Raw genomic sequence first — 12612 nt, 5'->3', positions numbered from 1 at the left:
TCCCTTAGACTGATACAATTATGGGACCAATAAATCCCAATGATCCCTTAGACTGGTACAATTATGGGTCAATGGTTTCCAGGGTTACAGGTTACCATTTGGCTTGTCACTCAATGGAAAATTCCACTGAACGCAGCACTACACTGAGTGAGTGGACGGTAGGTACTCAGTAAACAAAAAAGCCATGGCCTCACCTTGGGATGACGACCTTCTCTTGTTGGCGTTCTCCTCCCTGGTCCTCCGCCGCACCTCCGCCTGCTCCTCTTGTTGTCGTCTGCGCTCATTCTCTGCTATCGCCTGTTTGAACCTGCAGTGTCAACGGTCACCATTATATATAGTTTTAAAGAATCCTATTTCGTTAGTGACAAGTACAGTAAATGGCATTCTGGGCTACAAGGTTAGGGAGTCACCTGATGCTAGAAGTACCGTGAGTGAAGGGATGTGGCTATGGATGTCCTCACCAACAGTTGAGTTAGGTACAATAAGATAAACACATACAGAAAAGTACAAAAGGCAATCTTGAATATCACAAAAACATTACAGAACCTATAATAACCCGAAAAAAAAGATGGAAATTTACACAAGAGACTATACAAAGACCTGTAAAAATATGGGAGGAGGAAAGACTGCAAAATACAGGAAGGGGAAGAGGAAAGACTGCAAAACATAGGAGGAGGAAAGACTGTAAAATACAAGAGGAGGAAAGACTGCAAAATATAAGAGGAGGAAAGACTGTAAAATATAAGAGGAGGAAAGACTGTAAAATATAAGAGGAGGAAAGACTGTAAAATATAAGAGGAGGAAAGACTGTAAAATATAAGAGGAGGAAAGACTGTAAAATATAAGAGGAGGAAAGACTGTAAAATATAAGAGGAGGAAAGACTGTAAAATATAGGAGGAGGAAAGACTGTAAAATATAAGAGGAGGAAAGACTGTAAAATATAAGAGGAGGAAAGACTGTAAAATATAAGAGGAGGAAAGACTGCAAAATATAAGAGGAGGAAAGACTGCAAAATATAGGAGGAGGAACAACTGCAAAATATAGGAGGGAAGACTGTAAAATATAGGAAGAGGACCGACCTTGAGCAGAAGTTGTGTAGGATCTTGAAACACTCCTCAATCTTGAATGCGTTTGGATCCTCACAGAAGTATTCGGCCACCTGCTGCTTCACCTTCTCCACCTCCTCCAGTCCCTCCTTCAGAGAGTTCAGGTCGTTTGCGGCAATCTGTAACCGAAGACATGCTTAGCCTGGGGAAATTCATCTATCTATCTGCTTATCTCTCTATTCATCTATCTATCTATCTACTTATCTCTCCACTCATCTATCCACCCATCCCCATCCACCTATGCTAATCAATCAGCCAGACAATCAATCTCTACCTACCTACCCACTGATCTATTTACCTTTTTTCTATCTATCAATTAATCAGTCTGTCACTCCATCAATCAAAAACTATTCATACAACCTATCTACCTATTAATCAACCAATCAATCCATTCTGTATCAATCAATCAACCAACTTATAAACCAATCAGACTACCACCTGATCCCTCAATAAATCTACCATGGTCTCTCTGAAAATGGGCCCTGTGTAGGCCAAAACTTCAGAGTAATAGTAAACTAATTATCTTCACCTAATTCCTTTGTTTCCTCACACCCAGTATACACTCCCAGGCGGGGAACTCAACTCCATTTACCAAGTACAGTAGTCAAAATCCGGCTCAGACTACTACTCGTAAATATCTCCTATACACAGCTCATCTTGTTGGGAGGTATGCCTCCTCTACACTCCCTGCACCTTGCATGGTACTGTCTGCTACTAAAGGGTGCCTGTTTGCTTGCTGTCAAGGGGTCTGCTCAGGTAATTAGCTCTCTCTCTCTCTCTCTCTTAATGTGTATGACTCTGAGCGCAGAATTCACAGCCTGTTCCCAAGGCCCAGTAGTCCTCCTCCATACTTAAAAAATACAAAACAAAAAATGAAAATCTACAATATACACCAAAAAAATCAATATACTAACAACTACAAAATACTACACACACACACACACACACACACACTACCTGCAAGAAGTCTCCCATCTGCGTGATAATATCGGGTGAGGTGTTTTTCTGGTTGAGCTGAGCCGAGATCTTTGCTATTCTCGAGTCCAGCTGCTTCATTTCACTGACGAGCTGGTCGATTGTTGTCCTGGGGTGCGAGAAAGGTTATGTGAGAGGTGTGGAATAGTGAGGCATTTAAAAGAAGAGAGAAGAGGCCAGGAATGAAGAGAGGAGACGAGAAGAGAGGCCAGGAATGGAGAGGAGAGAGGACAGAAATGGAGAGGAGAGGAGAAAGAAGAGAAGAGGAGAGAAGAGAAGAGAAGAGAAGAGAAGGGAAGGGAAGGGAAGGGAAGAGAAGAGAAGAGAAGGGAAGAGAGGAGGAAAGGAGCAGAGAATTAACTCACAAAGCCCACATATATCTTTCTCAATTTTATCCAAGAGAAGCAGCTTTAAATAAGAACTACCATGACACACTACAGGATTCATCATATTATTCAAACAGCGGCAGACAAAGGCCCAACACCTGGTACGAGGGGCAAAAAAACAAGGCAAATGGCACACTTACTTGGTGGCCTCCTCCAAACACGACATTTCTTCCGGGAACTTCAGCAGCTCTGGGTCTTTCCTCTCTGCTTGCTACACCACACAACAGGCAAAGCACAGGTGATTAAACAGGCAAAAATAATAGTCACACAGGCCACACCAGATATCAAGGGGACTATCTTTGAACCCTCCTCTTAACCCCCTCAAAGAGTTCTCCCTGAGCCCCCCCTAGCCATGCCTCTCCACATACATATAATTAGCAGTACCTGTTACCAAGCTTTCCACTCACCCGCTAGTTTTTTCCTCAACTTAAGGGATTATCATAGCCAAAGTTTCACACTGAACAAAGACCTATTGTCAAAATTTAAAGGGTTGATGTGGATGTGACTGAAAACCTTATGAGACCTATTCCGAGATGATTTGGCCATGTGGTGAGGATGGAGAATGAAAGACTGACTAGAAGAGTGTAGGAGAGTGAGGTGAAGGGAGAGACAGGATATGATGGGGAATGGGGTGGACAGATGAGAGAAGGGATGTGAGTTGGGGGAAGGGCAGCCAAATGCCAAGGGTACAGTAACATGGAGGCAATTTGTGTGTGGCCACCCCTAATGGGATTAAAGCATCTGGCTATTGACGGATCCCATAGATATATAGTTCAAGCTTTGTTAGACTGCATGAGGAACAGTTTGTGATAACTCATGCAGTCAATAAGAGCTCTAAGCCACCAGCAACAGGTCTTTATTCAGTGTGCAATCTGGCTATGACTTCCTTCCAGGCAGGGGTAGTGGCAGGGAGTGGGTAGAAACCATGGTTCAGGACTAGCCAGCAAATGAGGTGCTCTGAAGTACAGGCAGATGAGCATATATATACACAGTCTTCAGTATAAGAGCTGTCGTACTAACTTATCAAGACTTTTTTCCATATAGCTGACACTGTAAATTCAAGGAAACTGACAATTCAATTTTATAGATAGCAGCACAACTTCAGTACGTAATACAGTACTTCTTTAATTTACTGTGGACTTCAAAACAAAGCGAACTTATAAGAGATTATCTATAACAAAGGTTGAATGTATACCATCAAGTAATATTTTAATACTGAAATATAGGCTTTAAAATTACTGCTTCATGCTTTATTTTATGCACCTGTCTGCCTGTACTTCTAAGCACCCCAAATAACATAATAAATACAGTGAATAAACAACATACAACATGCCCAGATATCATTAAGAAACAAATCAAAGAACCTGAAAAAAATACAGTTATACAAATATGCACTTTTTATATACATCAGACATCAGAAATTAAAGTGATAATCCTACAGAACATAAGACATGCCCAGGTAATATCAGACACTATGAATCTCAAAATTTACAGAAGAGATATTCAATCTTTATAGCAGCATACATGAAGACAATCTGGATTACAGTAAAAATTGCATTATGGTATAGAGGTACAACTAAGAACAACAACAAACAAATGCAGCAACAAAAGTACACAAGACATGCCTGAATACTGTAATAAACTGCCAGTCCCACTTTGACACAAGCAAGATCTATGACCCAACAAGAGGACACTATACTTGAAAACATTTAATGCCACTATACTCTTTTTTACTCTAACTTGGCCTAAAACTGTCATCTATCCATCACCAGTGCAGAGCTGTAAGACTAGATTAACACTAGAATATGATGCTAGTCAAGAGGAAGTGCAATGGAAAGGTAATAACACCCTAGTATCGTCTTTTTCTGCCACTGACCTACATGAAATAAGCTGCAAAATGACAAAAATCTGGGCCAAGTTAGTGTGAAAGAATTATAGTCAACATCTCATGCAGCAGTATGTGATCCAAACACTTAAAGCCACATTCACCAGGTCATGAAAAAAAGCTTCAAGCCCCTTCATTGAGATTTAGGACTGTATTGCTAAGACTGGGAGTGCGAAAGTGTGGACAAACCCCCAACTTTTTATGAATATTTTTGAGGCAGGTGATGATGCTAGAACATGTCTGATCTTTTTGTGTTCTTGCCGACTACGCTTACACTCTGTACTGTTGGATGCAGCTGATAATATTTAAATTACAGGTGTTCCATAAATGATTGTCAAAGTGTGGGTGCTTGCCTAACCCTTTGACCTATAAATTTTAATAATACAACTGGCAAACCAATGTGCAGGTGCTGAAGAGGGATGGCTTCATGTGGCGGCACTGATATAACTGGGTGATGGTGCTGCCAAGTTATACAAACATCCCTCACCTCTCTCCCTATCCACAGAAAGAGGGATGGTGTACTGACGGAGCAAGGTAACAGCCCAGAGTCTACTAGGTTCATATCCAGATGAACCTGGGGCCATAGCAACAATTACAACAACAACAAATACAACAAGCAATGAACAAAAGACACAACACAATAACCTTCGATCAGTAAAATAAACGAACCTGGACAACATAGTGCAGCAGTGTCATGCCTGGCTTGTTGGCCCGGATGTCGGTGAGTTTCTGCAGGGATGAAAGCTTCACCCCCGCTGCGTTGCCTGCGTACCCACCCTGCAGGAGGAGCCAAAGATGAGATGAAGATGAGGCAATGGAAAAGGGAGGTGTGTGATAGAAGAATGCTTACATTATATTACATACAGCTCCTAATATACATACACAAAAATGACACCATGTTTCCTATTAAGGACTCCCAATATTGAGGCTGGCTAGGATACAACTGATGATTTCTATGGACTAAAGTTAAACCAAATGTCAAAACCAGCTAATTACTTCCCAACAGTCTCTAGGAAACTGTTGAGAAAAAATAAATGTGATACAGTATATGTAATAACTTTTGTAACACCGAGTCTCAGCTTGGACTTAGACTCTACAGTACATACAGTTGCTCAGAAGAAAGAGTGTCATGAGGCAATACAATACTTGTGGCTGAATGTTTCCTGCCTATAAGTGGTGACTGTGTGGCTGGTTACCAAGCTTGTAGCCACATGTCAATCCCCTGATAGTACCTCCCACCACTGAGTAACCATTAATTTATTACCCAAAATTCTAACTGTATATCAAGTAAAGGCAAAGGTGAGGACAGCTGTCATGAAGGGCTAAACTACTATGTTCATTTCTGTAAATCAGGTCTTTGGGTCACACCTACAGTATATACAACATAAGATCAGGTTAGTCTGACAGCCTTTCATCCAACCACTGGCATAACCAACCTGAAATAACATCACACTCCAGTGGTGGTTGGTGGTGGCAACCATTACCCACTTACTTGACGTAATGCCTCCTACATCTTCCATCATCTTTATCACTGTATCTCTGTCTGACCTCTTTTCTTACTACTTCACCTTTTCCTTTCTGTCACTATTTACTACTCTTCTTTTCACTTCAGGTGACTCTACACCAAATGACAGGCCTAATGGCTTTCTGTAACCATTAACAGTGCTGGGTGGTAATCATATAACCAGATAATGGGGTGATGTGGAGCCTGCTATAATGCCCTTGTTAAATGGTACAAAGATGCAATGTGGCATCCATTCAAGAACCAAATCTCCACACTTTTTTCATGCCTTGCTACTGCAAGGAACTGTCAACTGAAAGGGAGCATCAGTTCACTGCACGACACGGCCTTGCAGGAGTGATCGTTTGCCTGCAGTTGTTGGGCCTGCTCAGCCAAACAAACCAGGGCTGATTAACAACAACAAAAACTATTCTACGTATAAGAGTGTGACATGGATGGAGAAACGACTTTAGAGATAACTTCTTGTTGTGAAAAGGGTGTAATAAATGAAATAATAATAAATGGACTGATTACTAACTGGACTACTATTGTAATAAATGTACCACTACTACACGGCCTTACTACTCACACTATTGAGGAAGTTGCCAGCCACAAGGACCATATAAAGGACTTCATGAAGGTGTGCGTTGGTGAGCAGGTCCCGGCCTGTGTAGATGATGGCGTTGATGGAGGGCTCGATCTGGTCCATAGTGGCCTCAAACTCCTCCTTCAGCAGCATGGACTCAATACGCAGCTTGTACCTTGGGAATGGATGAACGTTAGCAGCAAGTTTGATTAACCCTCACATTACATGAGCTCTTTCCTAACCCATATAAATTTGTCTGGCCATCCATCTAGCCATCCATCCAGCATCTAATACTTTTTGCCCCACCAGTGTAGGGTCCCAGGGCCAGGCTACTCTGTCCTGACATTTAAAGTAAGGGTGATCGGCCTCAATTGTACGAGTGGCATTATGTGAGCAATAAACTCTAACCATTCCTTGGATATAAACCCTTGCAAGCCCAACCCAGTTGGAGCACCATAACCCACAACACCACAAGCATCATATGGTTATATGGTTACCACCGATTGTAGTAATTGGTTTCCTAGTTTGTGGGAAACCTTTTGGTTTGTCAATCACTGTAGTGTCACTGAAGGCACCATTATATCAAGTGGATGATGGGCTACCACTAAATTTGTCAAGCAACAGAATGAACAAAAACAGACATCCTTAAAATGAAGGTGTTATTGAAACAGTTTCTTACCCTTACAGCCTGTGGAGGTTTCTCCCAAGCTAAATAAACCGCTTGGCAGAAGCCAGAAGAAAATAAATAAATAAGTAAAGACATCCCTGAACTGAAGGAATTAAATGTTTGACAGCTAAAGATGTATCTGGATAATTATGATAATCAGATGATTACTGCAAAACAAAGATAAATCCTGGCATTATATGGATGAAAAAATTTCCATATCTTAAGAGACATTCACCAATATGCAAAATTTCATCTCAGCCTGGTACCTAAAATCACTAGACCACCAAACACCACTGAAGCACTAAAACGTTTTAGCACTTACTGTGGCACAGCCATGAGCGTCAACAAGAACTTCTCAGCGCTGGCCAGCTTGGACCGGTCACCCTCAAACCCTCGCAGCATCTCCCCCTCGTCACTCTCGGGAAGGATCTTGAGGAGGCCACGCAGTTTCTCCGCACCAATGTCTGCGTGTTCTCCCCCACGGATCATTTCCATTATCTCCTCATTGGATCTGGGGAAAATATGGGTAAAAGAGGGTCAGAGTTCCTCCTGCTTGACATTTCATATTCACCTTTTTTTTTTTTTTTTTTTTTTTTAAATAATGCAAGGAAGAAGGAACCAAAGACTAGAAGTTGCAAATTGTTCCCTCCAAGAAAAAATAAAAACAAGATAATAAACAGAGCCAAATTCAACAAAGCACACTAACTTCACACTACCCAAAGCTCACCAAAGCATACTAACTTCAAACCATCCAAAGCAAACTTACCATCAAGCTACCCTAATCTAAAATAGTGCAATTCTATCATCATCGGTACAATTTTCATCCTGTTTCTCACTACTAGATGGGGTGAGTAACCATCCCATCCCAAGCTAACACCATGCTAACCTAACCTAATATTGAAGCAGACCATCCTAACCTAACCCAACATCAAGATAGCCAGGACAACCCTAACATAACGTTAATCTATCTTATATCAATGTAGCCTAACATACCCAAACAGGCCACCCTAACCTAGATAGCATACTCTAACCTAATGTAACATAATCTAATAGCTTATCCTAACATTACATAACCTAACAAAATCTAACTCCACTTCCTAACCCTACTTCAAACCACTTCCCCTCATAATCTAACCTAGTCTAACCTCACTTCCTCATCCTATTTCAAACAATTTCCCTTCATAATCTAACATACACTCACTTCCTCACCCTACTTAAAACAACTTCCCTACATAATCTAACATACTCTAACTCACTCCCTCACCCTATTTAAAACCATTTCCCTTCATAATCTAACATAATCTAACCTCATACTCTATTTAAAACCACTTCCTTTCATAATATAACATATACTCATTTCCTCACCCTACTTCAAACCACTTCCCTTCATAATCTAATCTATAGTCATTTTCTAACCCTAATTAAAACCACTTGCCTTCACAATCTAACCTAATCTAACCTCACTTCCTCACCCTATTTCAAATCACTTCCCTTCATAATCTAACATAACCTAACTTTACTTCCTAACCCTATTTCAAACCACCTGCCTTCACAATCTAACTTAATCTAACCTCACTTCCCCACCCTACTCAAAACCACCTGCCTTCACAATGTCACATCAAACATCAGCATAGAAACACTCACACTCTGAATTGCTTGAGGAAGATGTTGACGTTGAGGGAACGCTTGCCATCCAGGAGGTTGATCTGAAAAGGGGAAGAAGAAAAAAAATATTTAATAATTAGCAAACTGTTTTTTTACCTTACAATGCAGTTCTTAAATCCCCCAGTACAATTATTGCCATCATCATCATCTAGTCATTATTATTGCTATTATTATTATTTTTTTAATGGCTGAAGATTTATTTGCCTCATAAAGGAATCTCCCTGGTCAAAAATTTTATATAGCACTGGGGAAATTCCTTGTAAAGAAAAGGTGAAATGTGATGTATCTTACTCCTCTGCTGTGATGGGTCTCTCTCTCTCTCTCTCTTTTTTTTTTTTATTGCAAGGAAGATGGAACCAAAGGCAAGCCCACAAATATATGTATCATCATCAAGGTTCAATGAAAATGTAGAAAAAAATATCAGGGGGTTGAAAAAATTTTCTATTTATCTTTTCAGCACGATGATATTACATTTTATTCTTGGTATTTTCAGACAATTTCATTTTGCTTAGGAATCATCTCTTATTGCAAAAACATAAAAAAAAAAAAGTTGCAATCACATAAGGGAAAACAAACTCACCAGATTCTTACACTCATACGTAAACAAACAATAAAGGTGTTCTAAAAATACGCTACCGGTACATGATCTCTAACTGAATCCTGTATGCATTCTGTTATCCATATCTTCCTTCAGTTGGTTCATTTTCACCTGATGGAACTGAACAACTCTCATTACAACTTGAATACTAACTTACGACTGTAAGAAATTAGATGAGGCTTAGATATGGCAAAAGAATGAGTCTCCCAGGTTACTGCAACTGGTCTGCCTTCACCTGATACAACTGTGCCACTCCCACAACTTCAATACCAAGTCAAGATGGCACGATATTCAATAAGCCTTAGCTATGAGGTAGGAATGAGTCTCCCTGGTTACTAGTCAAATCAATCCTCCAATTTGAACACACCTGCCCATCAACTCAGCCAAAAATAAGCCAAGGCCTCACAAGTTTGGAAAAAGAATGCAAGAGGCAGACCAAAATACACCTGGGATGAGGTCATAGAGTGTGACCTCTGGGATAAGGGACTGAATAGGGAGGCTGCCAGAGATCGAGCAGCAAGGAGAGCTGCCATTAGGTGACAAAGCATGCTGGAGCCTTTATAGACCAAAAGAAACAATCACTTCTCACCTCGGATTGTTCCTTCCTCATCTCTGGAGTCATTTTGCCCTTATAAACGAAACAAAACAAAACAAAACAACCACTACTCACCTCCGACGGTTCCTTCCTCTTCCTCTCCTCGTCTCTGGAGTCGTTTTGGTTCTTGGAGGGTGAGCTTGGTGAGGGTGACGGGGCGGCCTGCTGACAGAATAGCCCCTCCATCTCCTCCCAGTCCAAGGCCGAGCACACCGAGTTCTTGTGTCGTCTCGCCAGTGTTGACCAAACGTTGTTCTTGGCCAGCACCTGCGAATGGAGTCACGGAATCTTTTACTGTAATTTGCACTGTCATCATTGTTATTGTTCTTACCTCCATCATCATCATATAATAATCATCATTATTATTCTTATCTCCATCATCATCATTATTCTTTATCCCATCTTCATCATCATCATCATTATTCTTTATCCCATCTTCATCATCATCATCATTATTCTTTATCCCATCTTCATCATCATCATCATTATTCTTTATCCCATCTTCATCATCATCATCATTATTCTTTATCCCATCTTCATCATCATCACCATCTTCATCATCACCATTATTCTTATCTCTGGCATCATCATCATTATTCTTATCTCCATCATCATCATCATCATTATTCTTTATCCCATCTTCATCATCACTGCCATCATCATCATCATCACCATTACTCTCATCTCCATCATCATCATCATTATTCTTAACCCCATCTTCATCACTGTCATCATCATCATTATTTTTCTTATCTCTGGCATCATCATCATTATTCTTTATCCCATCTTCATCATCATCATCATCATCATCATTATTATTCTTATCTCTGGCATCATCATCATTATTATTCTTTATCCCATCTTCATCATCATCATTATTATTCTTATCTCTGGCATCATCATCATTATTCTTTATCCCATCTTCATCATCATCATCATTATTATTCTTATCTCTGGCATCATCATCATTATTCTTTATCCCATCTTCATCATCATCATCATCATCATCATTATTATTATTCTTATCTCTGGCATCATCATTATTCTTTATCCCATCTTCATCATCATCATCATTATTATTATTCTTATCTCTGGCATCATCATCATTATTCTTTATCCCATCTTCATCATCATCATCATCACCATCATCATCATCATTATTCTTATCTCTGGCATCATCATCATTATTATTCTTTATCCCATCTTCATCATCATCGCCATCATCATTATCATCACCATTATTCTTATCTCCATCATCATCACCATCATTCTCATCATCATCATCATCATTATTCTTATCTCCATCATCATCATTATTCTTTATCCCATCTTTATCATTACCATCATCATCATCACCATTATTCTTATCTCCATCATCATTTTTCTTAACCCCATCTGCATCACTGTCATCATCATCATCATCATCATCATTATTCTTATCTCCATCATCATCATCACCATTATTCTTATCTCCATCATCATCATCATCATTATTCTTATCTCCATCATCATCATCACCATTATTCTTATCTCCATCATCATCATCATCATCATTATTCTTATCTCCATCATCATCATCACCAGTATTCTTATCTCCATCATTTATCATCATTATTCTTAGCCCCATCTTCATCACCATCATCATCATCATCATCACTGTTGTCATTCTAATCACAATCATCATTATTATCCCCGTCAATCACAAACATCATCATCATCACACCCAAATTTTCTATCACAGCGTGTGAGGAAATTCAAAAATATAGGAAAGGAAAAAAGAACTTCGAATTGTACAACAGAAAATTCATCCATCCATCCATCATCCAATCCTACGTTGCCCCATGAGGAGCGTAGGAGCCCGGGGCTAGGCAGTTGGTCCTGACATTTAAGATGAGAGTGACCAGCCTCACTCATCCCTGAGTGGCATTACGTGAGCAATAAACCCCAACCACCCCTTGGATATAAACCTTCACCGGCTCAATCTGATTGAAGCACAATAATTACCCACTAAACCACCAGGCGCCAAAATTTGGTTATATGGTTACCACCCAGCATAGTAAATAGTTTCCTGGTGTACAGGAAACCATTTGACTTGTCACTCAGTGTAGAGTCACCCACAGGCAGAAGGAAGAGGAAAGAATGAAGGAATCAAAGACAGAAGAGGGAGTGTAAAGTCACCCGTAGGCAGAAGGACTAGGAAAGAATGAAGGAAAGAAAGATAGAAGAAGATGGAAGGAAAGAAGGATGGAGGAGAGGACAGGGCAGACACCTGAGAGCAGCATTACACTGAGTGAGTGGATGATAAAATAAATAAATAAATATCATCACCAACACTACCACCATCATCATCATCATCCTATCCACATTTTTTTTCACAAAGGGCAGGGGAAATTAACAAAATAATAATAATATGCATGTGTAACTATTTTCTTTTTACTCTAACTAGGCTTCAAATTACCCATCTCTCTATTTTGAATGCTGAGTTGTACCATTAGATCAACACTAGAATATGATGCTAGTAACAAAGAAGTGCTATGGAAAGGATGCAAAAACCAATGCAGTGTCTTTTTCTGCTACTGTGCAATGGGATGAAACTCGGGGCCACACCAAGGTATAAAGCTGCAAAATGGCGAAGATTTAGGCCAAG

The 12612-nt window shown here is 40.0% G+C and overlaps 1 protein-coding gene across 1 annotated transcript in view; it reads right to left on the bottom strand.

Annotated features, from left to right (window-relative positions):
- form3 (FH2 domain-containing protein formin 3) overlaps nt 1–12612 on the bottom strand; it is a 49098-nt gene that overhangs the window by 22723 nt on the left and 13763 nt on the right. The window contains exons 8-16 of the mRNA XM_080273138.1: nt 10041–10232; nt 8752–8813; nt 7430–7618; nt 6444–6615; nt 5023–5130; nt 2609–2679; nt 2065–2191; nt 1081–1226; nt 195–307 (exon numbers count right to left, since the gene is read on the bottom strand). Of these exons, the coding sequence (XP_080129264.1) occupies nt 195–307; nt 1081–1226; nt 2065–2191; nt 2609–2679; nt 5023–5130; nt 6444–6615; nt 7430–7618; nt 8752–8813; nt 10041–10232 (1180 nt within the window). The remainder of the gene's footprint in view (nt 1–194; nt 308–1080; nt 1227–2064; nt 2192–2608; nt 2680–5022; nt 5131–6443; nt 6616–7429; nt 7619–8751; nt 8814–10040; nt 10233–12612) is intronic.

Source organism: Coenobita brevimanus, chromosome 53 (genome assembly GCF_032717465.1).
Source record: "Coenobita brevimanus isolate Jiangsu-jjx chromosome 53, ASM3271746v2, whole genome shotgun sequence".
NCBI lineage: Eukaryota > Metazoa > Arthropoda > Malacostraca > Decapoda > Coenobitidae > Coenobita > Coenobita brevimanus.
This window is presented reverse-complemented; position numbering and strand designations above follow the sequence as displayed.